We start from the raw sequence: 27,934 nt of genomic DNA, 5'->3' as shown, positions 1-27,934 counted from the left end.
GGGAAACATGCAGCCACCAATGAATATTGGGGATTTCCTCCACCCACGCCTTTACACACACGCACGCGCACGCACACACACATTTAGGTGGTTGGAGTAGTAGTAGTATGGCGTAGTAGTTAGAAGAAGGTAATAGTATGTAGTAGAAGGAGGTGGTATTAGTGGTAGTAGTGTGTAATCTGCATTTATAGTCATAGTAGTAGCAGCAGTAGTAGTAGAAGGTGGAGGCAGTAGTGCTAGTAGGAGTCATAGTAGCAGTAGTACTACTAGTACTACTGGTAATAGTGGAGGTGGTAGTAGCAGCATGTTGTAGTAGTAATAAAAGTAGTGGCTAATAGTAGTATTAGAAGGTATTGTAGTTGTATCACAAGCAGCAGCAGTAGTAGTAGAACAGGTATGAGTAGTTGTCGTAGTAGTTGAAGTATTAGTTGTAGGTAGTAGAACTAGTAAGTAGCAGATAGACGAAGTACTACTACTTCTCAGAGTAGAAGTAGTATGTAGTAGTAGACATAGTATTAACAGAAGAAGGAATTAGTAGTAGGTTAACAATAGTCGACAGTATTAGTAGAAGTATTAATAGTAGATCATAGTAGTAGTAGAAGGAGGTAGTAGTATTAATAGTGGTAGATATTAGTAGTATTAGTAATAGTACACTGTAGTAGTATTAGTATTGCTATTGTCTTTTTTAGAAGTATTAATAAGTATTAGTAGTATTAGTGATATTAGTAATAGTATGCTGTATTAGGTTATAGTGGTATTGATATTTTTAATTTAGAAATATTAGTAGGTAGGATTATTTAAAGTATGATTAGTAGTAGTATTAGTAGGTAGTAGCAGTAATAGTAATAGCTGCTGGTAGTAACTATTAGTAGTAGTAAAAGCGGTAGTAGAATATAGTCGTACCGAGTTGCAGTAGATGTAGTAGTATGTAGTAATATCTGGTGAAGTCACAGGTAGAACTAATACTGATAGTAGTCGCTATAAGAAGTAATAGTATTATTATTATATTATTATTATTATTATCAGTAGTAGTAGTAGTAGGTAGTAGTAGTTGTGTAATAACAGTAGTAGATGTAGCAGAAGTATTCGTTGTAATGTTCGTATTATTCGTAGTAGGAATAGTAGTGTAATGTAGCTATAGTAGCAGAAGTAGAAGTATTGGTGGTATGTAGTAGTATGTAGTAGCAGAAGTATTTGTTGTTTGTGTATGAGCCTGGCTATTATAGTGTCATGTAAATGTTTTAATGAGTCAGCAATTTCATGGTGAGTATATCAGTGTGCCATCCAAACATTGTCTTTCCTCGCAGCTGCTGCTGTGTAAACTTTCGCCGTGGGTGACGAATGCCAGATCATCTCTCCTCCGCCTCCTTCTTCCACATATCTGGGGAATTCTTGTGAGCTTTATAGCTCATCTTATTTCACCATAACAACGGCAAAAGTTTGGGGGGGATGCTGCTAAAAATGTAATGCAATTAAAGAAAGACATACAGAAAAACCAGAACACGTGGCGAATAATCACTCAAGATCTTTATGGGATCACAAGGTGCAAACAGATTCAAGAGAACATTAAATGATTATTTTTCTGTAATTTTATCAAGACAAACAATACAAGGAATGTTAATGCATAAAATGACACAAAATCAGTAACAGTAAAATAGCATGAAATTATATAAAAGTGTATACAGTGTATAGGAAAGCCAAAAACAAATATGAATGTCAGTTAAATGCGTTCTATATTGGTTTTACTTGTTTTAGATCAACTCTCCTCTTATGTTGCATGTTAATAATTCCAAAATGCAGAAAAAAATCTTCTGCCAGCCATGCTTTTCCTTCTTTTATAATATATAAAAAAAATATTTGGGACTTTCTGTGATTGGCGAGCGACCAGTTCTAGGTATACCCCGTCTCCTGCCCGCAGTTAGCTGCGATAGGCTCCAGCACGCCCGCGACCCTAGTGAGGATAAGCGCTACAGAAAATGGATGGATGGATTTTGGAATTTACATACTAAAATATATGAAAAATATTGTCCCAGCAATGACACAAGGGGCTAAAAGGTGAGCAAAAATATTTGATGGTGAAACATGCAACAATGTGTCAAAATTGACCCATGAACATTTTGGCACACTAAAGAGACAAACAAAACACTGACAGGAGGGTCAATTGTTGCATTCTTTGTCTTTGCATGAAATCTCACACAAGGCTGAGTCTTCTCCTCATGAGTCCCGTTTCATTACCACTGTCTGCAAGAAAGAGAGAATAGACACAACAGTGACAAGAGCAATTTTCTAAGGCGATGAATCTGGAGCAGGAACATATCTGAGGGCAGCAGCAGATGAACATTTTAGTCTGTATGTTTTTCTAAAGTACAATATTGTTGAAAAACACATTACAAAAATATTTGTTTTGGGGGGAGGCTGGAACAGATTGGCATTTTCCATTGATATCAGCAAGCTGATGGGTTGCAGTCACTGATGGTATAGTGGTGTATTCTTACAGACTTATACTAGGTGCAGGAAGCGTGGGTTAATTTCCCACTCACTGATGGTGCGAATGGTTGTCCGTGGCTATATGTGCCCTGCAACTAACTGTAGTCTGCTTTTTTCCAGCAGTCAGCTGGGATAGGCTCCAGTGGCCCGTGGCCCTGACCAGGATAAGCAGTATTGAGAATAGATGTTGGATATTTTGAGTTACGAACGTGCTCATGGAACAAATTCAACTTGAATCTCAAGGCACCACTGTACCAGGGAATTTGCCCAAATGAGACCCAATCGGAAGAAGGTATCCTAGACAGATTTTTTTTATCATTACTATGATTCGCTAAGAAAAAGGTGTTTTTTTTGTTTGTTGTCGCTTACAGCTTTAATTCGTGTTATTGTCTTCTCACAATCTTCCCTTAACATCGTCTGTTGAGGCTGGTCCGCCTTTCACATTAAGTGTCTCCAAAAAAAAAAAAAAACAGTTTATAGAACATAGAAAAGGTGTAAAAAATCCCTTTGATGCTTGCTGAACTAAAATCTACTTTCAAGGCTATGATTATTTAAGATGAAAATGGGTGGATGGATGGATGAATCCTTCTGTGTGCTTTGCACCACATGGAGGGGACATACCGCACATATTGCCCTGGTCTTGGGTATGACCACCGCAGTGGTCAGAGAGCCTCTGTAGTTCCTTGCAAGCGTGTCCATCTGGCCTGGAAATATACAACAACTACCGTACATGGTACATCCTGGTGGTTGAACAGGGACCAAAAGCAGGGCAACTTTTGAGCTTCCTGGTGGTCAACACCAAAGCTTGATAGATAAAACTTAACAGCTCACACTAACGCCATAAAACATACTGTGTTTACAGGCTCAATGTCCTTTGGGAATGCTACTCCAGAGTGAAAATTTTTATCCAACAGAATGCACTTAAAGCAAACAAAAGAGTTCATCATGTTTTTTGGGTTTAACGAGGTTTAGATGTTTTTTTCTAGAGAAGCACAAAGCCCCTTTAATCATGCTCTAGGCTGGTAAAATTCTTGGTTCTTACTTGTGGGAAAGTCTTCTCGTTCTTAGCAGGACTCCAGACTATAGAAGATGAAAGAGGAAAAATGAGAGGATGTGAGGAAACCCTTGTCCTAAATCATAACCACTCACATTAACCCCTAACCCCTTACCTGCATCCTAAACCTTAACTCTAACCCAAACTCTCATCCCCTAAGTGGTTCTCAAACTTTTTACACCAAATGTACTACCTAAAAAAAATACTTAGCTCTACAAGTACCACCATCGTGAGCAACATTAAACTATAGTCGGATTGTAAAATTACTCTTCATCAAAAACGTGGCAGAGGTTTTATTCCTGAAAAATATATTTAATCCACTGTAACACTATACACACTTTGAACATCAACACTGTGCTTAAATATTGGAAATTAACTGTTACTTAAATAATGATTTATTGAAAATGAACTGCACATAAGTAAAATAAAATTTTTACCTAAATAAATGTCTTAAAAAACTGTTCTTAAAGATCAAATGCAAATGTATTGAATCTATATATATATAAAAGGCACATTTGGAGGTAGAGGGCGCTCCTCCAGTAGATGAAAACACACAATAGTAAACATTTTGGGAGTTAATGGGGAAAATTCTGCTGTAAGACAACCACATAGGAGTATCAGTTAAAGAAGTGTTATGTTAAAAATGCATTGTTCTGGTCTGAAGGGGGATTTTGTAAACAATCTTAACATATGAATAGATGTTTATTGTCTACACTTTTGGTTTTGCGCTATAATATCCTTTGTGTACAGCAGACCAAGAATTATCCTAGGACACAGCAGATTGTTTGTTCCCCTCCACTGCAAACTTGGCTCTTTAGTTTGTAATAAACACCACTGAAATCCAGCGTCATTACCTTTTGTCTTTTCTCCAGCGGCACACCGCCAGGGTTGAGAGCGGCAATCTTGTTTTCAATGTACGACACCTTTGAATAGAAAGAAAGACCTGGGCACAGTGCTTAGTACTGGAAAAAAGCCTTTGGGATGGTAAATGTTATGCTCACCTGAGTCTGTGTGTTCTGAACATCAGCAGCAGCTTGAGCAATTTTGTCCTCCAGCTCAAAAAATAGTAACACCGTTGAACCCTTGAAACCTGACTTTGAGCCATCCCCTTGGGTGTGCCACTTAGTCTCCAGGCTTTCTGTTGAACGGTCTGTCTACAGAAAAAAAAGAGACAAACACATAATATAAAACGGTAAATCCATATATCCTGTGGTGTTGCATCATTGAGCAGAATAAAACCAGGTGAGTCGAAGTGCTGACAAAAATTAACAATTGTGGTTGGTGTATCAACTCCATGTGATGACCTCTCACTGCTGTACCTCAATCACAGTGGGGTTAAGGTTTTATCAATGAACTCAAGTGTACAGTATATGCTTCGCTCTTTATGTGTGGCGTAGATTTATTGACCCTATTGCAGTCTAGCCCAAACAGCTGAGAAAAAATATCGCAGCGTTCATATAATAAAATAATGATGACCTCATCTATATTTTCTCCCAAATTTACCTGGTCAGAGTGAAATATGGGCCTGTTCGTAAGAGTAATTTAAGAGACTCAAACATTTTTAATATATGTACGAACTTGTAGCTGTTTAATACAGGAGCTTATTGGGCTACGCAGTCAGTGTTATTTTACACAATCTTTCTGCAAACTTGAAAGACAGCATCTTTAAAAATTTCAAGTTTCTAAAGAACGAGTGTTTTCGACCGAGTGTAATAATCACTATATTTTCAGATGAAGAGCTACACTATTTCCATCAGAGTGAAGTCAAGTTCTTCGACAAGGTCACTGGGGGGACTGGGTATAAAACCTACACCCTTGAGGGATGGGAGATGACCACTCTACCACTTGAGCCAAACCGCCTTGTTAATGGAGCCTAGTGGGTATGACCAGTATGTTCCAATTTCTGAGATTCTCCCCTGTTTTTGGCATTGAGCTTTTGTCCAAATGGATCCCTACCTTCTGAGAGTTTGTCAGCTCATCCATTCTGGGGACCCCCACACTTGTTCTGGAAGTAGGTCTAGAAGGTACTTTGGTGGATTTTTTGTCTCCTTCTCGACTTGTCGCTATCTCTGATGCCAAGATCTCTTGGGAGACAAGTGACCGGTTGGAGTCTTCCTCATCAGAACTCAGGCTGTGGTCGCTTATGTCGCCCGCCATTGCGATCAGCTTTTGTCTGAGTTGATGCTCCTCTATGTCCGCGTCCTCCCACCCGGGAAGAGGAGAGTTGTCGTCTTGGATGTGAGGAGACTTGATGTCCTGCCAGAGCAACAATGAACCGCGCTCTATGTAGAAAGTTACAACGTATAGAGGATTGTTCTTCTCAGAGAACCATAATAGAGTATTTACCGGGTCGGAGGTCACAGTGATCTGCAAGCGGCTTAAAAGGCTCTCGATGGCTGACATTGGTCTGTTCAGGTCAGTGATCTGCAGAACAAGATTATGAAGGAGGAACACAAATAGAAAACTATGGACACGATAGGGGCAGCACCGTGAAATAGTGGTTAGCACGTCTGCCTCACAGTTCTGGGATTCAGATTTCGAATCTCGTCATTTGCATGTTCGTTCACCTCAGGCACCACGGCTTCCTCCCACATTCCCAAAACATACATGTTAGGTTCACAGAAGACTCTAAATAGCCCTAGAAATGTGAATGGTTGGTTCTCTAGATGTGCCCTGTGATTGACCGATGACCAGACATCGGCTCTCGCACAAAGTCAGCTGGGATAGGCTCCAGCTCACCTGCAATCCTAATGAGCATACTCACCGCTGACCCCGCAGAAGAGGGTGGGGGGAGTGGCTCAATTACATGAACCAGGACCAGGAATTGAATAAACTGTGATTAAAAAAAAGTGAAATAAATCTCCTAATAAAACCGTTTTTTCCCTGCCATTTTTTGGTTTTAAAGTGCGGCTCAGTCTGTTTACCCTGAGCTTTCCTCCTCGCCGCTTGAAATTGGAGAGGTTATTTGAGTATGAACGGATATTGCAGCCAATGTTAGCATTCACAACAATCTTTGATGACTGACAGGTCTGGAATCGGTTTGTGTTTCCTTTGTGCTGCCCAGCTCGCTGCGAGACAAATTGACCATGACACAAGATACACACTGTAGAAAGAAGCCATAGCTTGTGATAACATACAGTGAGGTCCTTTTATCAGAAAGTGTGAGTTTTCCTCTTACATACCTAAAAAAGTTATTCAAATTGAAGACTTAAAATTCCCATTTGTGTGAATGTGAGTGTGAATGGTTGTTTGTCTGTATGTGCCCTGCGATTGACTGCCAACCAGTCCAGGATGCACTGTACCTCAATTTTCTTGGCAAAAGTCAGCCAGGATAACAGAGGACTCCAAATTGTCCATCGCTGTAAATGTGAGTGTGAATGGTCGTTTTTCTACGTGTGCCCTTTCACTGACGAGTGACCAGGCCAGGAAGTACCTCACTTCTTTTGCCAAAAGCCATACTAGGTCATTTGAAGATTCAAGACTAAATTGTCTTCAAATGACCCAAGATGGTGTGAATGTAAGTGTGAATGTGTGCCCTGCAACTTAGCTGAAGACTAATTGTCCATCGGTGTAAATGTGAGTGTGAATGGTTGTTTGCCTACACATTATGTGTGCTGGGATTGACCAGCAACCAATCCAGGGTATACGCCACTTCTCTTGGACCAAAATCAACAAGGATAGGCTACAGCTCAACCCTAATGAGGACAAGTGGCATAAAAAATAGACGGCTGGATCGTGAAGGAGAGTTGACCTGTGGTGGGTGGTTGGAGTAGTTGAGACTCTCCTGGGAAATGTGGTCACAGGTTCCCAAATGAGCCTGGTAGACCGTGCTGGCCTGTCTGAAATCATCGCCCTCCTCTGAGTCAACATCATCAGAGGCTAGGAAGTAGCTGCTGCCACCTCCCCGAGGTCCCCCGGCACTCCCACTGCCACAAGAAGAGTAGCTGAGTCGGGACATGCAGGGAGACGGAAAGGTTTGGTTGTCCAAGTACACAATGTCATCTAGAAAAAGAACATAGGTGCACACATGAGGCCAAATCATCTCCAAAGACATTTTCATCCTACACTTTTCTCCACTCTTTACCTTGTTGTGAAGTAAAGCTAGGGTCAGACCCAACATCCAGACCCTTGCGTTGCTCTTTCAAAAATTGATGGAAAACAGAAGCCATGTCAGACTCCCTCACGCCACCATTCATCATCATGATGTCAACAGAGCCTGGATTCTACAAGGAACACGTAAAATATTTGAAATTTCTCTCAAACTTGTGTTACAGATAAATGTAGAACTCCTGATGCATAAATTAATGGAAGCAAGTTTTGAAGGATGCGAGCCACCATTATTTGGTATCTGGCAAAAGTGTGTATTTTAGGGTTCCCAAAGTTCACTCAGTTGCAACCCCTAGAAATTAAATTAAAAAAATAGCACCCGACACCAGTTTCACTGATCAACACGAAATTGGGTGGGCATATCTATCTGTCATGGTCTGTGTTTTGGGTTTGGGTTGTGTTTAGTTTTGTTCCATGTTTTCCTGTGTTCCATGTTTGTCGTGTGCTCATTAGGTTGTTGTGTCCACCTGTTCTCGTCTATTTTGTGTCGACCAATCAGCTCTCTCCAGCCACTCGTGTCTTGTCCAGGTGTTCCTCGTTGTCTCGTCAATTTGTTTGTATTTAGTTCCCTGGGTTCTTTCGGTTCATTGTCGTTGTCACGTCTTGCCATGTCATAGTCGCCAGTTGTTTTGTCATAGTCGCAGTTGTCATAGTCGCCTGTTGTTTTATCATTGTGATTAAATATTATTATTTTGAGATTCCCGCACTCCTGCCTTGCCTCCCTGCTTCCCTGCAATTGGGTCCACCATGTTCTTGCCTTGCGTTCCTCGCCGTCGCCCTAACCATGTTCATGACACTATCATTACAGGACACACAAAAAATTCTCAAGAACACGTGTGACATTGAACAGGAAGTCTGTCATTTAGGTTTGAATTATAGCCATTTTGGACAAATTCCAGAGCTTGTACTTTGACGAACTCCTACTCGTGAATTTGTCCAAATGAGCTCTAATTGGTAGCAGGGATCCTAGACACATGAGCGACAATACATTTCCCAACGTTTTTGCCTGTGTCATCTAATGTGGGCGAAGCATGATTATTTCAAGGATTCCCCATTCATCCATTTTCTGTACCGCATATCCTCACTAGGGTCACGGGTGTGCTGGAGCCTATCCCAGCTATCTTTTGGCGAGAGGCGGGGTACACCCTGAACTGGTTGCCAGCCAATCGCAGGGCACATAGAAACAAACAACCATTCGCACTCACATTCACACCTACGGCCAATTTAGAGTCTTCAATTAACCTACTACGCATGTTTTTGGGATGTGGGAGGAAACTGGAGTGCCTGGAGAAAACCCACACAGGGACAGGGAGAACATGCAAACTACACACAGGCGGGGCCGGGATTTGAACCCCAGTCCTCAGAACTGTGAGGCAGATGTGCTAACCAGTTGTCCACTGTTCATTGTTTGGAAAATTTGAAAAAAAAATTTTTTTGCCCCCCAACACATGAAATTTGGTTGAGATTCCTTTCATAGAAGGATACAAAAAAAAATAAAAAATTCAAGAAATCTGCATATTAGTGATTCAGGCCTAGTGACTGAAGCTGCAACAAAAAGTGGAACTCATGCACGGTGTCATGCAGATGAGTTCGATTTAAGACTAGATGTGGTTGCACAGCACATACCTGGTGAGAGTGTCGTCTCGGTTTGGCAACATAGTCACAGTCCAGGCCAAAATCGATGGGGTCAACAGTGAGACGCCTTTTGTTTTTTTTCATCTGGGGGGAGCAGAAAGAATAAAAAAAAACATGAAGAATGATTTTATTAAGTCAAAAATTGTAATAGATGGAAGAACTCCACCATGACCTCCTAGATTCTGAAGTCTCATGCACCTGGTTATAGTGTTGTGAATCTGCAGCATCCATACAACTGTCATCAAATCCAAGGCCTGGTAGAGAAAAAATTTAATCAGTGCATCCATATAGTTTTGACAGTAGGAAGTATTTGGTTGACCTTGTGTTTAATGGCAAGACTTTGTCTCCGGTTGTCATGGGGACAAAATCCTAGCCGTGCAGTGGGTGGTGTGTGCCCTCCGAAAATGAAAGTGTTACAAGTGGATATTAAGTTCGCTGTCACTATTGATCTTTTGTGTATTTTAAGCAGAATGTAAAAGACCTTTCATTATGACACCTGGGAACTGATTTAAATTTGAACTAAATTGCGCAATATGTCTCCTTAAGGGACGAATGGTTCATGGAGTTGGAAACATTGATCTTGTAGACCAATCAATAGACAAATGATCTCTGGATCTACTTACTGTGGACTTCGGGGTTGCTCTGCGTATTGTGTTTTCGATGATCTGTGGAAAAATACAAAAAGGGATGATTTACCCTGTACTATGTCGTTGTCTTTTATAGCCAACAAACTGAACATCCACTTTCTACAGTGTTTGTCCTCATTATCGTTGTGGGTGAGCTGGAGCCTATCTCAGCTGCTTTTGTGGGTGAGAGGTTGGGTACAAACTGAACTGGTATCCAGCCAATCGCAGGGCACCTATAAAAAACAAGCATTCACACTCACAATCACACCTTTAGACAATTTAGAGTCTTCAATTAAGTCAACTGACTTTTGGGCAAGAGAAGCAGGGTACACCTTGGACTGGTTCCCAGTCAGTCGCAGGGTACATATAGGTATAGACAAACAATCATTCACACTCACACTTTGGAGAATTTAAAGTCTTCTGTTAACTTAAGATTACTTTTGGGCAAGTCTAGTCCAAGTACACCTTGGACTAGTGGCCAGTCAAGTACAGGAAACAAAGACAAACAACCGTTCACATTTACTTTCACACCTATGGACAATTTACGCACTAAAATGATGCATGCATTTGAAATGTGCTAGAGTGCAAACTTCACACGGGAAGGCAGGAGTCAAGATTCAAACCCGGAACCTCTGAATTGTGACAAGCAAACCATAATTCCACCATGCCCCATGCCCCTTCTTTTCAGACAATTTAGTTGAACAAAACACAAATGACAAATACTTTGTGCTCCTTTATGATGACACGTACCGATTGATTGGTGGGGTCCTCAGCCGCCGCAGTGCGGCCACAACAATTACAGGATACTTCTTTCAGTCTTTGTGCATGTAAAATGGTATCAATTCACTTGCATGTTTTCGCAGACACACACCCCTAGGACTCTTTCACTGGGTGTAGGATCACGCACTTACTGCGACAAATAACTCATGAATATGCAAATCGCTTGTGTATCCCCTCACTTATACTCTCGTCCTGTAGACTTATATAATTCACATAATTAATGCCACCACACTTCAGTTGTACAGTCTGCCACCACACTTCAGTTGCACAGTCGGGTTCACGACCCTTGTCCTGAATGCTTCTTCTCCTGTCCTTGTCCTGTTCTATCTTGTCCTGTCCTTCCCTCACAGGGTGTAGCACTACAGCCCCATGCAACACTCATATTTAATGTTTCATTGTTGTAGATAGGGTAATGATTTACTTCTCTCATCCTGTTTACAATTAGTGCTTTGTCTTTGTTTCTCTCTCCCTTCTAGAAACTTTGTTCTGTTCGACTGATCAAGTCTGATTCTCAATAAACCTCAATTATAATACCACAGCGGAATCTTAAAAAATCCACTGTGACACAGTAAAACTGTTAAGGCATAAAAGGGATACAGATATTCCATTCTGCTTGACCTAACAGCCGAACAGGACAAAAAAAAACCAAACAAACAAAAAAAAAACAATAGCGTCCCTCATGTGCCTAGAATACCTGCTTTCAATTCAGACTCATTTGGGCGAACTCCCTAGTGGTAATTAGTCAAAGTAAAGGCTCTGAAATTCTTGCTTTCAGCCAAAGTGGCTAACCCCTGTTTGATTTCGGGCATAGGTTCTTCAGACTTTTTCATGTGTCCTGTTATGATAGACATCCAATTTCCACCCAGTTTCATGCCTACCTGTAACATTGGTTTTGGGGGCATTTTTTTTTTTCAACTTTCCAAGTGAAAAATTATGACACATACCCTCAAAGCTTTTGGGGCCCAATGGACCACAAAAGAAAGCACAGAGCATGAAAGCACAGCAAACGTGTGAAGTCATGCAAATTGCATTTAATCCCTGCAGTCACATGAATGTCTGCTTTAGCGCAGCCGGTGATCACTGTATATTTGTTTTTGGGAATGTAATTGCATTCTGTCTAATTAATTTGGTTTTGTATTTTGTAACCACTTCACTCCAAAACCGATTTCATCTCAACAAAGATTATAGAAGTTTAGTTTTCTTTTGGGAGCAGATTGTATCATTCCCAAGCAGACATGTGACTGGACGATCACAAGGTCTGCTCAGCTAAGCCCTGCCAACCGAAACTCACTCTGCATCCCTCCCCAACCGCGTGACTCAGTCTAAGCAGTACCGGGACACAGCTGCATCTTCATAATTCACTTGCGTATCGATGATCTCACAAGGATGCTTGATTTGCGTGCTCAGTTTTGACATATTGGCAGGGTTATGTAAAGTTCAGGCGGCACGGTGGACAACTGGTTAGACTGTCAGCCTCACAGTTCTGAGGAGCCGGGTTCAATCCCCGGCCCCGCCTGTGTGGAGTTTGCATGTTCTCCCCGTGCCTGCGTGGGTTTTCTCCGGGCACTCCGGTTTCCTCCCACATCCCAAAAACATGCATTAATTGGGGACTCTAAATTGCCCGTAGGTGTGAATGTGAGTGCGAATGTTGTTTGTTTGTATGTGCCCTGCGATTGGCTGGCAACCAGTTCAGGGTGTACCCCGCCTCCTGCCCGATGATTGCTGGGATAGGCTCCAGCACGCCCGCGACCCAAGTGAGGAGAAGCGGCTCAGAAAATGGATGGATGGATGGATGTAAAATTCATCAACTCCAAGTCAACAAAGGGTGCAGAAATGGCGATCGTAGTTTCGTCACAATAGAGTGTCCCTTGGTTAGTCCCAGAGATGACAAAATTACTCACATTCCATACTCAAGTAGAGGAACAGGTGTTGAAAAAGACTGATTTGTACTAATGTAAGTACAGTAAGTACTAATTTGATTCCTTTATTTAAAGGGAATGTTTGCAGTTTTCAACAACACAAAAAAACAACAAACCTTTTTGTCATTTAAAAAAAAAATGTCAGTATATACCCAATAGGGGTACATGTGTAAAATGATCAGTGGTTTTTAGGCTGGCACAAGGCACAACGTATTTGCCACGTATCATTCTTGGAGCCAAGAACATCAAACAATTATCTTAAATACTGTAAGGCCATGGATGGGGATTATCTTGCTTTTCTGAATCTGGTGCCATCATCAATACTCCGTGGTTTACTTTCCTCCATGTCTCTGCTGTCCCTGTTTTCCCACTTTATAAGTCCCGCAGACCTCACTCAATCAATCAAGATCTCAACCGCGGTTGACTTTATCTCTCTCGATCTGATTTTTACATTGTGTCATCATCCACAGATGATGAAAAAGTAAGTTCTCATAAAAAATAATTAAGTATTCCACTTAAGTAGAGTATTCTACTTAAGTACAGGAACCAAGTATTTGTACTTCATAATTTCAAAATAAAGCAGAAAAAAAAAGGTGACTGTGAGGCTTGCTCCAAGACACTACTAATACTGTGACTGCAGCTGTGAAGAGCCAGAATGGGGTGGAAACAGGAAAAGATGGAAAAGATTAAATCCCATCAGAGATTTGGCAGACTGCTAACGTGTGACTTGTTATCCAAAAAAAAACTGACTCCATGTCACAAGAATGAAGACACTCACGCAAATCACATTGGCTTTTTGGAGGTGTTAGCTCCTTGAGTAGCTTCAGTCATCCCCCATTAGTATTTCTATAAGTCCTTGGGACCTGGATGGGTGGACGTCATTTCTTTCCCATGGTGTTTTTTCACAAATGCAAAATTGTTTTGATTTTGACCATTGTGCTATTTGTCATGGTGATGCTTCGCCAAACTGAAGTTACAGTACTGCATCCAGCTGTTAAATAATGTCTGTCATCTGGCATGGGTGTTTTTCAGAATAACATTACTATTACACATTTTAGTTAATGTGAGACTGAATGATTGGTTGTCTATAATGTATTCGAATACCCCAACTCTTGGTCAAAGTCAGCTGCGGTCCCATGTCACCCTGAACAAGTGGTAGAAAATTGATACAGTAAATGGATGGATTATAAAATTTAACTATAAGAAAAAAGACAACTGCTGGATCTGGTGGTCCACTGCACCCCTGAAACAGAGCATTGAAACAATCAATCTGTTTTCTTTTCCACTTGGCAACTGACTCCCAAAACCCTGGATTTTCACCATTGATTGCCAAGAAATTTGATTCAGCTGGTGAGAGTCAGTCTCTCTGCTGAAAAGCTGTGAAAGTGTTTGCTGAGTGCCACTTTTATTTGACTTCCTGCAGATTTTCACATAGCTCCGTAATTTCAACACCAATTAGATGACCTATGTGTCACTCAAAACATAATTCACTCTATCGATACTGAGTGCGGCGGCATGATGAACGACTGGTTAGCACGTCTGCCTCACAGTTCTGAGGACCTTCAAATCCGGCCTCGCCTTTGTGGAGTTTGCATGTTCTCCCCATGCCTGCGTGGGTTTTCTCCGAGTACTCCGGTTTCCTCCCACATCCCAAAAACATGTGATGAAAAAAATGGATTCTAAATTCCCCGTAGGTGTCAATGTGCCTTGCGATTGGCTGGCAACCAGTTCAGGGTGTACTCCACCTCTCCCCAGAAGATAGCTGGGATTGGCTCCAGCACGCCCGCGACTCTAGTGAGGATAAGCGGTAGGGAAAATGAATGAATACCGAGTACCGCCCTGCCATTGGGTGGTGACCAGTCCATGGTTTAGCTCGGTCATTAGACTCCAGCTCACTCGAGACCCTAATGAGGAGAAGCGCAATAGAAAATGGATGGATAATGATTACTCACTTGCATCGTCATCATCAGAAGAGTATGTGTTATTTCCACTGAGTCTTTTGAAGAGCGATCTCATCACCTTGGTGCTGCCGAAATGCTCAAAGCGCTCACGCAGGTTCTCATGGTACCATTCCAGTGTGCTAATCTTGAGGACCCTTTTGGAAACAATACAGGGTTTACAAATTTTCAGGGAATGACTGGTAAACAGGCGGCACGGTGGCCGACTGGTTAGAGCGTCTGCCTCACAGTTCTGAGGACCGGGATTCAATCCCCTGCCCCGCCTGTGTGGAGTTTGCATGTTCTCCCCGTGCCTGGGTGGGTTTTCTCCGGGCACTCCGGTTTCCTTCCACATTCCAAAAACATGCATGAATGTGAGAGCGAATGGTTGTTTGTTTGTATGTGCCCTGCGATTGGCTGGCAACCAGTTCAGGGTGTACCCCGCCTCCTGCCCAATGATAGTGAGGAGAAGCGGCTCAGAAAATGGATGGATGGATGGACTGGTAAACAAGCAAGCAGAAGAAGTCTAAAATCACTATTGGCTGCTGTTGTGGTAAAGTCTGTAATGTGTAATCTATCATGTGAAATAAGATTTACACTTTCCAGATTCTGGTTGAAAGATCTTATCAGCGACGAGTCTTGGAAACAGATAAATTAAATAAAAACCACAAAATCACGTTGAAAATGCAGTCTTGCAGAATGTTTCAGACACATACAAACTCACCAGACTTCATTAACCTAAGTTGGCCCTGCACCAGGCCGAAAACCATACATGGCCACCCAAAAGCCTACTCATTACACCAAGCAGCCATATGGAGCCAATTCCAGGACTTGTACTTTGACAAACTTTGACTTGGGAATTCGCTGAAATCAGAAGCTATCCTAGACAGATGAGCATTTTTGCCTACGCAATCCAATGTGGGTGTAGGTTGGCATCAAGTTTTGATAATAATAATGATATATATTCATTCATTTTCCATACTGCTTATCCTCATTAGGGTCGCGGGCGAACTGGAGTCTATCTCAGCTGACTCTGGGCGAGAGGCAGGGTACACCCTGAACTGATCGTGAGCCAATCGCAGGGCACATGTAAACAGACAACCATTCGCACTCACATTCACACCTACAGGCAATTTGGAACCCTCAATTAACCTAACATGCATGTTTTTGGGATGTGGGAGGAAACCAGAATACCCAGAGAAAACCCACACAGGCACGGGGAGAAGATGCAAACTCCACACAGGCGAGGCCGGATTTGAACCCGGGTCCTCAGAATTGTGAGGCAGATGTGCTAACCAGTCGCCCACCGTGCCGCCCTAATATATATATATATATATATATATATATATATATATATATATATATATATATATATATATATATATATATATATATATATATATATATATATATATATATATATATATATATATATATATATATATATATATATAGCCCCTTACACTTTTTTTACCGATAAAAATGAAAAATTTGGTGGACAAGACGTATGGAAGAGTCTCAAAGACCTATGCCGAAAATTCAACAAGTTGGCCATTTTGGTTTGAAGCATAGCCATTTTGGGTCAATTCCAGGGCTCCTACTTTGACAAAACCCGGACTTGGAAATTTGGCCAAATGAGCCTAAATCATAATCTGCTATCCTCGATCGATGGGCAATGCTATTCTTTTGGGCTTATGCCATTTAATGTTAGCAGAGGATGATGTGAAAGTTTGATGAGAATTTTCAGGATTTTCCCTGCAAAAGGGAGCGCAGGAGCCACTGATCATCCGATCACTGATTCACTGATCATGGACTCTTGATAGGGAGTTCACCCATCCAAGACAGATGAGCAAGGGTAAGTTCCCAAGCAACTTCTCCTACACAATCTAATGTTGGCAAAGTTTAATGATTATTTCAAAGATTTGCCATCAAAAAGCAGGTGGGAGGGCCCATTAATTGGTGCCTGCAGCTTTAATTTTCCATTGTGCAAAGGGAGAAAATTACTTTTTTCCCCAAAGTTTTCCTTGTGATTCAAGGCCAGCAAGTTCCCAAATGATATGGCGGAAAAGAGTTTAACATTTCCTACCTGGCCATGTGACAAGGATCACACACCCAGCCGTCCTCCTTTTTGTTGTAACGGCTGCAGGACCTGCAGATGTTCAGCTGACAGTTCAGACACTTGTGCCTGCTGTTCACCAGGAACTTGAACGTTTTCAGACAGCGAATGCAGTGAGACTTTGTCAAATTCACCCAATGATCCAGCATCTCTCTTTTACAGTCTTCTTGCTCAATCTTGGTCTTGAGCTCTCTTGGGAAGAACAACAAAACAAAATCTAATATTTACTGGTTGGAAATTAGAGTGTCATGAGCAGAGTTATTTCAACTATACACATCTGCCAGTAGGGAATGTTTAAGATTCTCTCTTGGGTAGTTCCTTCATCACATGCATGACGTTTAGTCAAGCTGTGACCTTATCTCACTTTCTCTTCCTTTCAGAAACAAAGAGTCATATACAGTACAAGGCACTCAATACTGTATTGAGGACTTTTTGAGTTTTACAGTTGCTTTCTTCCCATCAAAAAAATACAGATGTGGCTATGACAATGTACAGTGTACTTAATTTATTTCAACATTGCAAACACTTCCTGTAAATTACTGCAGAGCGCATGTGGCAAGTGGCTGTTTGAACCACAGTGAGGCTTTATACTGAAAAGTCTTGAGAATTCAAGTAAAAGAGTTACTCAAACAGATGTCCTTCCTCTCCCTCAGTGTAACTTGGCGGTATTCCTTTTATGAATGACTTCAGTGCTTTGAGCAAATGCGGTGCCCAGAACTGGGCCCAAAAGTAAAAAAAGAGAAGAAAAAACAGGCAAATAGTCACAGACATCAGACAGGGACTTATTAGGTGGAATCTGGCAGAACACCCAGGAAGAATGAGAGGATGCTTGTTTTTCATTTAGCTTTCCTTTAGGGCCAGGTTATTAGATCATTGCCCAGATCAATAGGTTAAACCGAATACACTACTTTGTTACTATCCTGCTAAACCTTAGAAAATTTGGCTGCTCCCCATGAATAATCATGTAATTCTGGCCTGATTTGAAACATCACATCTGACACAAATCCTGTAAACAAGATGGGATTGAATTATTTAAATGAGATGCATACTGCAAACAACATCTTGTTTTCAGGCTGAGGTTTTCCTGTTCTTTACTTAGGTAGCATTAGGTTTGGGCTAGTATCTATTTAGGTTTATTATAGATGCCACATTATGTCATGAGTTTGACTGGTCGAATCTCTGTTTTATTTTTATTTTTTTAGCGATCACAGTGTTAAACAATTCGGAAACTAATTGCCTCCCTGATGCAGTAAATGAGAATGATTGCATGGTTGAATACAGTAGTGAGCTTATAAACATTTATGTGATTTAAAAAGTAAACAGTTTGGGGCAAATTTCTTTAGTGGTGCTAAAAATAATAATAATGCATCCCCAATCAACATGAAATTTGGTGGAAATGTCTATCATAACTCGATGCACAAAAACATTTCCAGGACACATGGACGATATTTAACAGGAAGTTGGCCATTTTGGTTTGAAACAGCCATTTTTAAAAGTGAATTTCCCTTGGAATATCTGGGGAGGGAAAGCCCCCGATACCAGCTTCCCTGACCAACACGAAATTTGGTGGACATGGGTATTGTATCTGGACACACGAAAAAGTCTCATGCCTGAAATGGAACAGGAAGTGACACGAATAGAGAGTGGCTGGATCCAAGAGCAGTCGGAGGCAGATGTGAAAGGATGAATAGTTTATTGATGAAAGGTAATGGCGGTGGTCCTAGGTGGGTTCGCAGGCGGCGGTGTGGACAGGTGGCAGGCAGTGGTGAGGACAGGCGCCTGGCTTGGCGGCAGGAATTACGTGGATCAGGAACATGGGGGGAAAACACACTGGAACAAGGAGACACAGGAGTCAAAAAGGGAACCAGGAATAGGGTGACTTACGGGAGGTAAAAGGGCCGTGGTACCACTGAAAGTAACTGCAGGTAGTATATGACAGTACCCCCCTCTCAACGGGCACCTCCAGGCGTCCTGCCAGGCTTCCCTGGGTGAGCCGCGTAGAAGTCATCCAAAAGGTTATGATCGAGTATTAGTTTCCGGGAAATCCACGACCACTCCTCCGGCCCATACCCTTCCCAGTCAACTAGGTACTGGAACCCCCTCCCCCTAGGCCTCACGTCGAGGATGCTCGACACCGTGAATGCCGGATGGTCGTCAATAATCCAGAAGGGTGGAGGGGGGTTCGGCCGGAGGGCTCAGGGCGCAGGTGGAGAGAGGCTTAAGCAACGAGACGTGGAAGGTTTGGTGAATTTTCAAGGACAGTGGAAGCTCCAACCGGACGGGAGTGGGATTGACAATTTTGGTAATCAGGAAAGGACCAATGAAACGGGGAGTGAGTTTACGGGATTCAGTCTGAAGTGGGAGGTCATGAGAAGAAAGCCAGACAGATTGGCCCACCTTGTATTCAGCGTCGGGGCGCGATGACGGTCCGCAAGCTGTTTGTTCCGTGCGGCGGACCAGGTCAATGCCGCACGGACGTCATTCCATACAGCCTGGATCCGCTGGAGATGATCCTTGACTGCGGGGACTGCCACTGCCCGCTCCTGCTCCTTGAACAATGGCGGTTGGTAACCATAGCAAGCCATGAATGGGGACATACTGATAGCGGAACTGGTGAGGGAGTTGTGGGCGTACTCAATCCACAGGAGGAATGAGCTCCAGGTTGCGTGTGACAACACAACGGAGGGCTGATTTCCGGGATTGGTTTGCCCACTCTGTCTGGCCGTTGGTCTGCGGATGATATCCCGATGACAAGCTGGGTGCCGTGCCCACCGCTTTACAGAATTCCTTCCACACCAGGCATGAGAACTGAGGACCTCTGTCAGAGACAATATCGATGGGAATACCGTGGAGTCTAAAGACATGCTGGACAAGGAGGTCAGTAGTTTTGAAGGTGGATGGTAGCTTGGGGAGAGGTATGTAATGGACAGATTTGGAAAAACGATCGACAATGGTGAGAATGACAGAGTTACCTTCAGAAGGAGGTAGACCGGTAACAAAGTCCAGAGCGATATGGGACCAAGGGCGGCTAGGGATAGGCAATGGACGCAGCAGCCCAGCTGGGGGCAGGTGTGAAGACTTCCCTCGGGCACAGACGGAGCAGGCTTGGACGAACTCCCGAGTGTCCCGGGTGAGTAAAGTCGAGACAGGGCATCAGGTTTGCCGTTTTTGGAGACAGGACGGAAGGAGAGATTGAAATTGATAAATGGTTGTTCAGTCCCCTCCAACCAGTGCCTCCACTCTTCCAAGGCCCATATAATGGCCAGTAGCTCTCGGTTGCGAACATCGTAGTTCCTCTCGGCAGGGGACAGACGACGGGAAAAAAGGCACAGAGGTGCAGTTTCTGGGTCGTGGGGTCCCGCTGCGAGAGGACCACAAACTGGAGGGAGGGGTCGGGGGTGGTGAAGAATGGGCACACTGGTGAACAGGGTCTTGAGTCGGTTGAATGCTTGGGATGCTGCCGGGGTCCAACGAAAGAGGGAGCTAGTGGATGTGAGGCTAGTGAGGGGAATAGCAACCTTGCTGTAATCACGGATAAACCGACGGTAGAAATTGGCGAAACCAAGGAAACATTGTAGTTCTTTGCGGGTGGTGGGAGTGGGCCAGTTAACGACTGCTTGGAACTTGGCAGGGTCGGGTTGTAGTTGACCTTTGGAGATGACGTAGCCCAGGAAGTGTATGGAGGAGAGGTGGAATTTGCACTTTTCAGGTTTAACATATAGCCGGTTTTCAAGGAGACGCTGAATGACTTGGCGTACATGGAGGAGGGAGTGGGAGAAAATGAGGATGTCATGAAGGTATACAAATGCGAACCGGTTGAGCATGTCACGGAGGACGTCAGTAATAAATGTCTGGAAAACTGCAGGGGCGTTGGTTAAAACGAATGGTATGACAAGATACTCGAAGTGGTATTGAAGGCGGTCTTCCATTCGTCCCCCTCTCGGATACGGATGAGGTGGTAGGCATTCCGTAGATCCCATTTTGTGAATACCTGGGCGTGACAGAGGGGTTCAAACGAGGGGTCGATGAGGGGAAGCGGAGATTTATTCTTCATGGTGATATCATTGAGACCACGGAGGTCAATACATGGGCGGGGAGTGGTGTCTTTCTTTGCAACAGAAAATAAGCCAGCCCCAACTGGAGAAGAGGAAGGTCGAATGAGTCCGGAAGCCAGAGAGTCAGGTATAGCTGAGAGCAGGCAGTGTGAGTGGCAGTGATGGCTCCATCCGGTGATGGCTAAGTGTGTCCAGTCTATGGTGGGGTTATGTCTTTTAAGACAGGGAATTCAAAAGACTAATGGGGTATCAGAAGAAGGGATAACAAAAAGGGAAATGTTTTCTCGGTGATTTCCTGAAATAAGCAAGGTGAATGGCACAGTTTGGTGGGTAACACAAGAGATGATACGGCCATCCAGGGCTGTGACCTTCTTCGCAGACGGAAGCAGTTGGAGAGTAATTTGGAGCTGGTGAATTATGGCTTCATGAATGAAATTGTCATCGGCACCGGAATCAATCAGAGCAAGATGGGGGTGTTAAGAGCCGAAACTATAATGCAAGAGGGAACGGTCATGCGAGAAGGAAAGCTTGAGGGATGGAGGTTTGGCTCACCACGACGCTCTCAGGTTGCGGTGAGCCTGGTCTTTTGGCCGGAGGGGAAATGAGGAAATAAAGTGACCGGTGTGACCGCAGTAGATACACAGCCGCTGGGCGATACGACGCTGACGCTCCTGTGGATCTAACCGTATCTTAGCAACTTGCATGGCCTCTTCAGTGGCTACGGGGAGTGACGGAAAGGCGGAAGACTGTGCGGGAGGCGGGTGTGAAGCTGACGGCGCAGCGCTCGGAGTGGGAGGGTTTTTGCGCAAGCAAACCCCGCTCTCTCGTGTACGTTCTCGCAGTCTGTTATCCAGCCGGATGGAAAGGCCGATAAGATCCTCGAGAGAGGAGGGCTCGTCCCGGGCTGCTAGCTCATCCTTGAGCTGCTCGGAAAGGTCATTGGAAAAAATCCCCCGAAGTGCCCCGTCATCCCACCCACATTCACCCGCCAATATCCGGAACTCTACGGAATATTTTGCTGCAGAATTAGCACCCTGCGTGAGCGTGAGGAGACGACGGGTGGCTTCTTTGCCCTGAACGGGGTGATCGAACACTTTATCAAGTTCATCGGAAAAGGAATTGAATGAGTGGCGCACTGGGGAGGAGTTTAGCCATAAGGAATTCGACCATTTAGCCGCGGAGGAGGTTAGTGACATATGCTACTTTGGATTGTTCTGTAGGATAACTGTATGGTTGAAGGTTGAAAACGAGTGAGCAATTGAGTAGAAACTGGCTACATGCACCTAGGTCCCTGGAGTAGGGCTCGGGCGGCGCAACATGAGGGTCTTTATACAGGAGGCATGGTGGTGCTGAGGCTGCGGGCTTGGAAGGCGTACTTACAGGTGTAGGGTTAGCTAGCATCGTCGAAGAAAAGGAGGGATAGGAGGTATTCCGTGAGTTTTTGGAGAGTCTTTTATTGTTTTCCTATGTGGGCTCCTTGGAGAGTGAGTGAGTTCATCAGTGCCTCCGGAGTTGCTGGGTCCATAATGGCCGAAGTATTCTGAGACGAATAGAAAGTGGCCGGATCCAAGAGCAGTCAGAGGCAGATATGAAAGGATGAATAGTTTATTGATGAAAGGTAATGGCGGTGGTCCTAGGTGGGTTCGCAGGCGGCGGTGTGGACAGGTGGCAGGCAGTGGTGAGGACAGGCGGCTGGCTTGGCGGCAGGAATTACGTGGATCAGGAACACGGGGGGAAAACACACTGGAACAAGGAGACACAGGAGTCAAAAAGGGAACCAGGAATAGGGTGACTTACGGGAGGTAAAAGGGCCATGGTACCACTGAAAGTAACTGCAGGCAGTATATGACAGGAAGTTGGCTATTTTGTTTTAAAGCAGCCTTTTCACACAAATATAATACTTAGACGTTAATACTCAGACTCCTACTTATACTAGGGAAATTGTCCAAATGAGACCCAATCGGAAGCAGGATGGTGGATGATTGATTCAGATCTCAACAGCCACAAGAGGGCTTTCAACAATCCAATTTTGATGTCCTGCGATACCAGTAGCTGCACATTTCAGCATTATGTGACCCTCGAATTAGGCCTGAGGATTTGACATGACAGGAGGAAGAAAACCGTCAAGCAATGTTCTCTCTCCTTAATATTTGATTTAAAGGAGGCAGTGTATTTTTTTTTTTTTTATTTGCTTAACTGCCAAGTCTCCGGAATGTGAGGACATCAGCTAAACCTTCACTTAGACTCAAATAGCTGCAAAGACTTAAGCAACAGCTTTTTCACAGCCGAAGTGATCATCTCTGTGTCCTTTTAGCGCAAATGAGTCTGTTTTGTCTCCTTTCCACTGAACGTAAGGCCAGGAAAAATTGTATATTCAAAAATGTTCACTTAACTCAATAAAATGTCAAAGTACACTACTTATATCTCTGTGTGCAATCCAAATCAGACTGCGATGCTCTTCTGGGAGCAGGCAGGCATTTCCGATTGCATATATAATGTGAGTAAATTGGTGTAAAATCAACTTCTCGTGGTGAAAAAGGAAAGTCACTTCACCCCCTGATAGTCTGAATAGCAAGGAAACTATAACAGGACCAATAAATACATTTTATGACCGGACAACCATCTTGAACATCTAATCCTCCTGTATTCCACAGCACATTTTTACGTAACCAGTATAAGCAGACTGAAGACACAAGTTGAAGCCGCTAAAATCCCAAGAAAAACTCCAGAAAGCCGAGAATGACTTCTTTGTCGCTTACTGAACTGATGTATTGATCGATCTTTCCAAAGATGCATATTTCTAAAATCCCCTAGAACCGCTTGAGCATCATGCGGAAATATCACAGCAAAAAAGGGCGTTATAAAGAAACATGAGAATCCAATTAGGGACTCCCACTCAAATTTTCAGACTACAAAACAATGTTTAACAAGAAAATTGCGGATTTTTCATGCAGGAAACTCATCCAGAGGTTAATTTCTAACACATTGTTCATGGTCAGACGATTACACAATTGTTTTCTTTGCAGCTTCTGCTTTGATTTTATTTAACCATAACTGTTAGGTAATGACTGCGATTGGCTGGCAACCAGTTCAGGGTGTACCTCGCCTCCTGCCCGATGATAGTTGCGATAGGCTCGAGCACTCCTGCGACCCTTGTGAGGATAAGCGGCTCAGAAAATGGATGGATGGATGGATTTTAGGTAATGATGATTGTTTACATAGGTGGGTGGTGTAGCGGATTCTTATATTTTTTTTGCTGTACACTAGTAGTTATTTTATTTTTTGGGATGCCGTAGCAGAAATAGTTGTGCTGGCTATGGCCAAGACAACGGCTCTGATTGATTTTCCATCTTCTCTCAGCTTCATGATTGCATGTTTTTTTTTTTTTTTTTACTCTGGTTGCCATCTTGGTTACACCTCATTTTGAGAGCTGTACGGAGAGAAACCATAAAACAAGAGGGCACTTGTGAATATTGGGTGCAGCAAAATTAGCTCTGAACTCCATAGAAACATGTCATCTGCCATTTCAAGAAAAATTTAACCAAACTGACAGGGAGATCCTTCATTATGCAGCACCCAAAACACATGGACAACACAACAAAGATGTTTATCAGGGGAAAGAAGTGGAACATTTTATATGGCTTAAGCAAATTGCTACATTTAAACCCAGGAGATCATGCATTTTACCAGATTCTGATACTTTTAAATAAAATAAATGTTAATCTCTTGTCTCGTTATCATATTTGGATGTCAAAACCAAATGTTTTCAATCTGCAGCAAAAGGAATTGACTTTACTGTTCCAATGCTTAAGAGCTCCATGTGAAAAATGTTCCAATCAGAGCAAAACCACTGCATTTATATCAACTTTGTTACCCAAGCCTGTCTTCCTCTTTCTTCCTCAGGTCGAAATCTCGCTGAACAACTTGCCACACGTGCTTGGCCTCGTCGTCGGTGAGCTTGGATAGATCCAACTCCATGCCGGTCATGGTGCCCAGCATTCTCATGAATTGGTCCTTAAAGACCTGCTCGCCAGCTTGCCAGCTGTTTGGCTTTGGTGAGACAAGAAGAAGGGTATATGGATTTCAAATCACAAACCGAGTGAAAACATAATAATCCATCAGTGTTGCACTGTCACTGATTTTGTGGTTAAACCACACCAATTTATCTGTTTGTCATAGCATGGCCACAACAGTTTCATGTGTTATCAGGAAGACCCAATATCAATTTGTTTGGTGGGATAATGCATTCCAGACACAGATCCCTTTAAGCGAACCTTCAGGCTCAGCGCAAAAATACAGCATATCCATAACAAATCCAATTTAACAGTTTTCAATGTAGTATACACACAAGCTGTCCAGGAGGCATCCGAATCAGATGCCCCAGCCACCTGATCTGGGTCCTCTCGATATGGAGGAGCAGCGGGTCTACTATGAGCCCCTCCCGGATGACCGAGCTTCTCACCCTATCTTTAAGGGAAAGCCCAGACACCCTGCGGACGAAACTCATTTCGGCCGCTTGTATCTGGGATCTTGTTCTTTCGGTCATGACCCACAGCTCGTGACCATAGGTGAGGGTAGGAACGTAGCTTGACCGGTAAAAATTGAGAGCTTCGCTTTTCGGCTTAGCTCCTTCTTCACCACAATGGACCGATACAAAGTCCACATCACTGCAGACACTGCACCGATCAGCCTGTCGATCTCCCGTTCCAGTCTTCCCTCACTCGTGAACAAGACCCCAAGATACTTGAACTCCTCCACTTGGGGCAGGTTCTCATCCCCGACCTGGAGAGGGGACGCCGCCCTTTTCCGAATGAGGTCTCAGATTTGGAGGTGCTGATTCTCATCCCAGTTGGAGATCACGGCTTGATGAAGCCAACAGAACCACATCATCTGCAAAAAGCAGAGATGCAATACTGAGGCCACCAAACCGGACCCCCTCTACACCTCGGCTGCGCCTTGAAATTCTGTCCATAAAATTTATGAACAGAATTGGTGACAAAGTGCAGCCTTGGTGGAGTCCAACCCTCGCCGGGAATGAGTCTGACTTACTGCCGGATATCCGGACCAAACTCTGACTCCGGTCGTACAGGGACCGAACAGCCCGTATCAGGGGGTTCGGTACTCCATACTCCCGAAGCACCCCCCACAGGACTCCCTGAGGGACACGGTCGAACGCCTTCTCCAAGTTCACAAAACACATGTAGACTGGTTGGGCGAACCCTGCTGAGGGTGTAGAGCTGGTCCACTGTTCCACGGCCAGGACGAAAACCACACTGCTCCTCCTGGATCTGAGATTTGACTTCCTGAGGGACCCTCCTCTCCAGCACCCCTGAATAGACCTTACCAGGGAGGCTGAGGAGTGTGATCCCCCTGTAGTTGGAACACACCCTCCGGTCCCCCTTCTTAAAAAGGGGGACCACCACCCCAGTCTGCCAATCCAGAGGCACTGTCCCCGATGTCCAGGCGATGTTGCAGAGGCATGTCAACCAGGACAGCCCCAGAACATCCAGAGCCTTGAGGAACTCCAGGCGAATCTCATCCACCCCCAGGGCATTGCCACCGAGGAGCTTTTTAACCACCTCGGTGACCTCAACCCCAGAGATAGGAGAGCCCACATCAGAGAACCCACGTGAGCATTGAAGTCCCCCAGCAGAACGATGGGGGAAAATAATTTATATTTTAAGATGTATATTTTAATTAAAAATAGTGTATTTTAAGAAAAATACAATAAGTTGTATTTCTAATACAATATGTACAATTAACATTTTTTAAAAGCTGTACATTTTAAAGAAAATATTAAAATCATATATAGATAGATAGACAGACAGATTGTGATATGTGATGACACAATGATAATTTATAATACAATACACCCAATATGGACAATAGCATAAATGCTCATGGGTCTGCATATGTAGACATGTTAGGTCTGTGCAAATAAAAGTATATAAATATACAATAAAAAGAACACAAAGAAGGCCAGCAGAAAAAGTATTATGCTATTTATCTATTTATTATTAAAAAATGTTTTTTAAAGATTTTAAAATTTGAAAGTGATTTAATATGACCCCTTAACATAATCAGGAGGGTTAAGTGCATTTAACATACACATTGGGTATATATAATACTACAAATGCCATAAGGTGATATAAAAAGCAGAGCAAACAATGACATGTTGACATCCTGAGACATCCTGTAACTCACTTACCTTGTCGACTGAGGAGCCTCAAAGGAGGTGGTTCCTCTGAAGGCACACCAAGCCGACTGTAGGGGAAAAGCCAGCAGCGGCCGACGGCAATTCTAATCACATGTCTTGTTAACTGGAGGGTGGGAAGAACAAGAAAAGGGGGGAAAAGGCAAACAAGCTGCCTTCATTTGACATACGGTATTTGAAGGCACTGTGTACTTGGACCATGCATCAAAAGGAAAGCAAGTTATGTACTGGCCAGTTGGAGCTTAAATCTCAAGTCATTTCATGCTTGTCTTGTATGATGTTGTTCATACAAAAGTTTTAATGGCTCTCTAGTTGTAAGACTTGTCATTTATACTTTCATTCTCAGTTGACAGGCAAATGTAGAATCCTCACAATCCTTCTAATTTGCTGTGAAAACAGAAAAGCACAATTAAACATACAATAAAGACATCAAAGTGTTAAATGTGTATTCTCAGCCCAAAGGAGTTTGTCCAATTTCCGCTCCCTTGCTCAGTAGTTTATGTTTTCAAAGTGGCTAATTTGAGCCACGGGACCCACTGCCAGCAATCCTGTTTTCTCATTTGTTAATTTAACATTCTCTTAGGTCTTCCTGTTGTGCAGATTGACATACTAACAAAGTCTGGGACAGATTTTTAATGTAATAAGGTCGATTTTTTATTTTTATTTTTTAAGACCTGGTTTTGGCTAATTCTGGACAGGTCTGTGTTGCCTTTTTTTGGCACTTAGAAATGTGGAAAAGTGTACGACTGGTTAGCACATCCGCCTCATAGTTCTGAGGACCCGGGTTCAAATCTGGCCTCTTCTGTGTGGAGTTTGCATGTTCTCCTGTGTGGGGTTTCTCCAGGTGCTCCGGTTTCCTCCCAAATCCCAAACACATGCACGGTTGGTCAATTGAAGACTCTAAATAAGGGGTGTCAAACCCATTTTTTCCACGGGCCACATCATAGTTATGGCTTCCCTCTGAGGGCCGTTATGACTGTGAACGCATATAAAGGAATGATCAC

At 43.3% G+C, this 27,934-nt stretch overlaps 1 protein-coding gene across 2 annotated transcripts; it reads right to left on the bottom strand.

The window, feature by feature from the left end:
* Positions 1-1,510: 1,510 nt before the first annotated feature.
* On the bottom strand, positions 1,511-26,997 carry mlphb (melanophilin b). Of its 2 annotated transcripts, XM_061793279.1 has the most exons (16): positions 26,925-26,997; positions 24,591-24,766; positions 16,632-16,853; positions 14,561-14,703; positions 9,907-9,948; positions 9,482-9,537; positions 9,275-9,367; positions 7,626-7,764; positions 7,293-7,543; positions 5,888-5,965; positions 5,498-5,797; positions 4,543-4,695; positions 4,396-4,464; positions 3,530-3,567; positions 3,109-3,191; positions 1,511-2,241 (listed from the first exon to the last, which is right to left on the bottom strand). In XM_061793279.1, the coding sequence occupies exons 2-16, from the start codon at positions 24,719-24,721 to the stop codon at positions 2,192-2,194; spliced, it is 1,848 nt and encodes a 615-aa protein (XP_061649263.1). In that variant the 5' UTR covers positions 24,722-24,766; positions 26,925-26,997; the 3' UTR covers positions 1,511-2,191. The 2 variants fall into 2 exon arrangements, with proteins under 2 accessions (XP_061649263.1, XP_061649264.1); XM_061793280.1 differs by lacking the exon at positions 3,109-3,191.
* Positions 26,998-27,934: the final 937 nt, after the last annotated feature.

This window comes from Phyllopteryx taeniolatus, chromosome 12 (assembly GCF_024500385.1).
Source record: "Phyllopteryx taeniolatus isolate TA_2022b chromosome 12, UOR_Ptae_1.2, whole genome shotgun sequence".
NCBI lineage: Eukaryota > Metazoa > Chordata > Actinopteri > Syngnathiformes > Syngnathidae > Phyllopteryx > Phyllopteryx taeniolatus.
Note: the sequence above shows the minus strand (reverse complement) of the source record. Positions and strands in the feature narration are given on the sequence as shown.

What these genes read in the sequence shown, in the direction of transcription:
- mlphb (XM_061793279.1), bottom strand. Translation starts at nt 24,721, where the DNA reads ATGAGAATGCTGGGCACCATGACCGGCATGGAGTTGGATCTATCCAAG. An exon ending in AAAGAGGAAGACAGGCTTGG is followed by an intron (nt 16,854 to 24,590) that starts GTAACAAAGTTG and finishes GTTCTTCCCAAG; the next exon opens with AGAGCTCAAGACCAAGATTG. An exon ending in TAGCTTTACTTCACAACAAG is followed by an intron (nt 7,544 to 7,625) that starts GTAAAGAGTGGA and finishes TTCTTTTTCTAG; the next exon opens with ATGACATTGTGTACTTGGAC.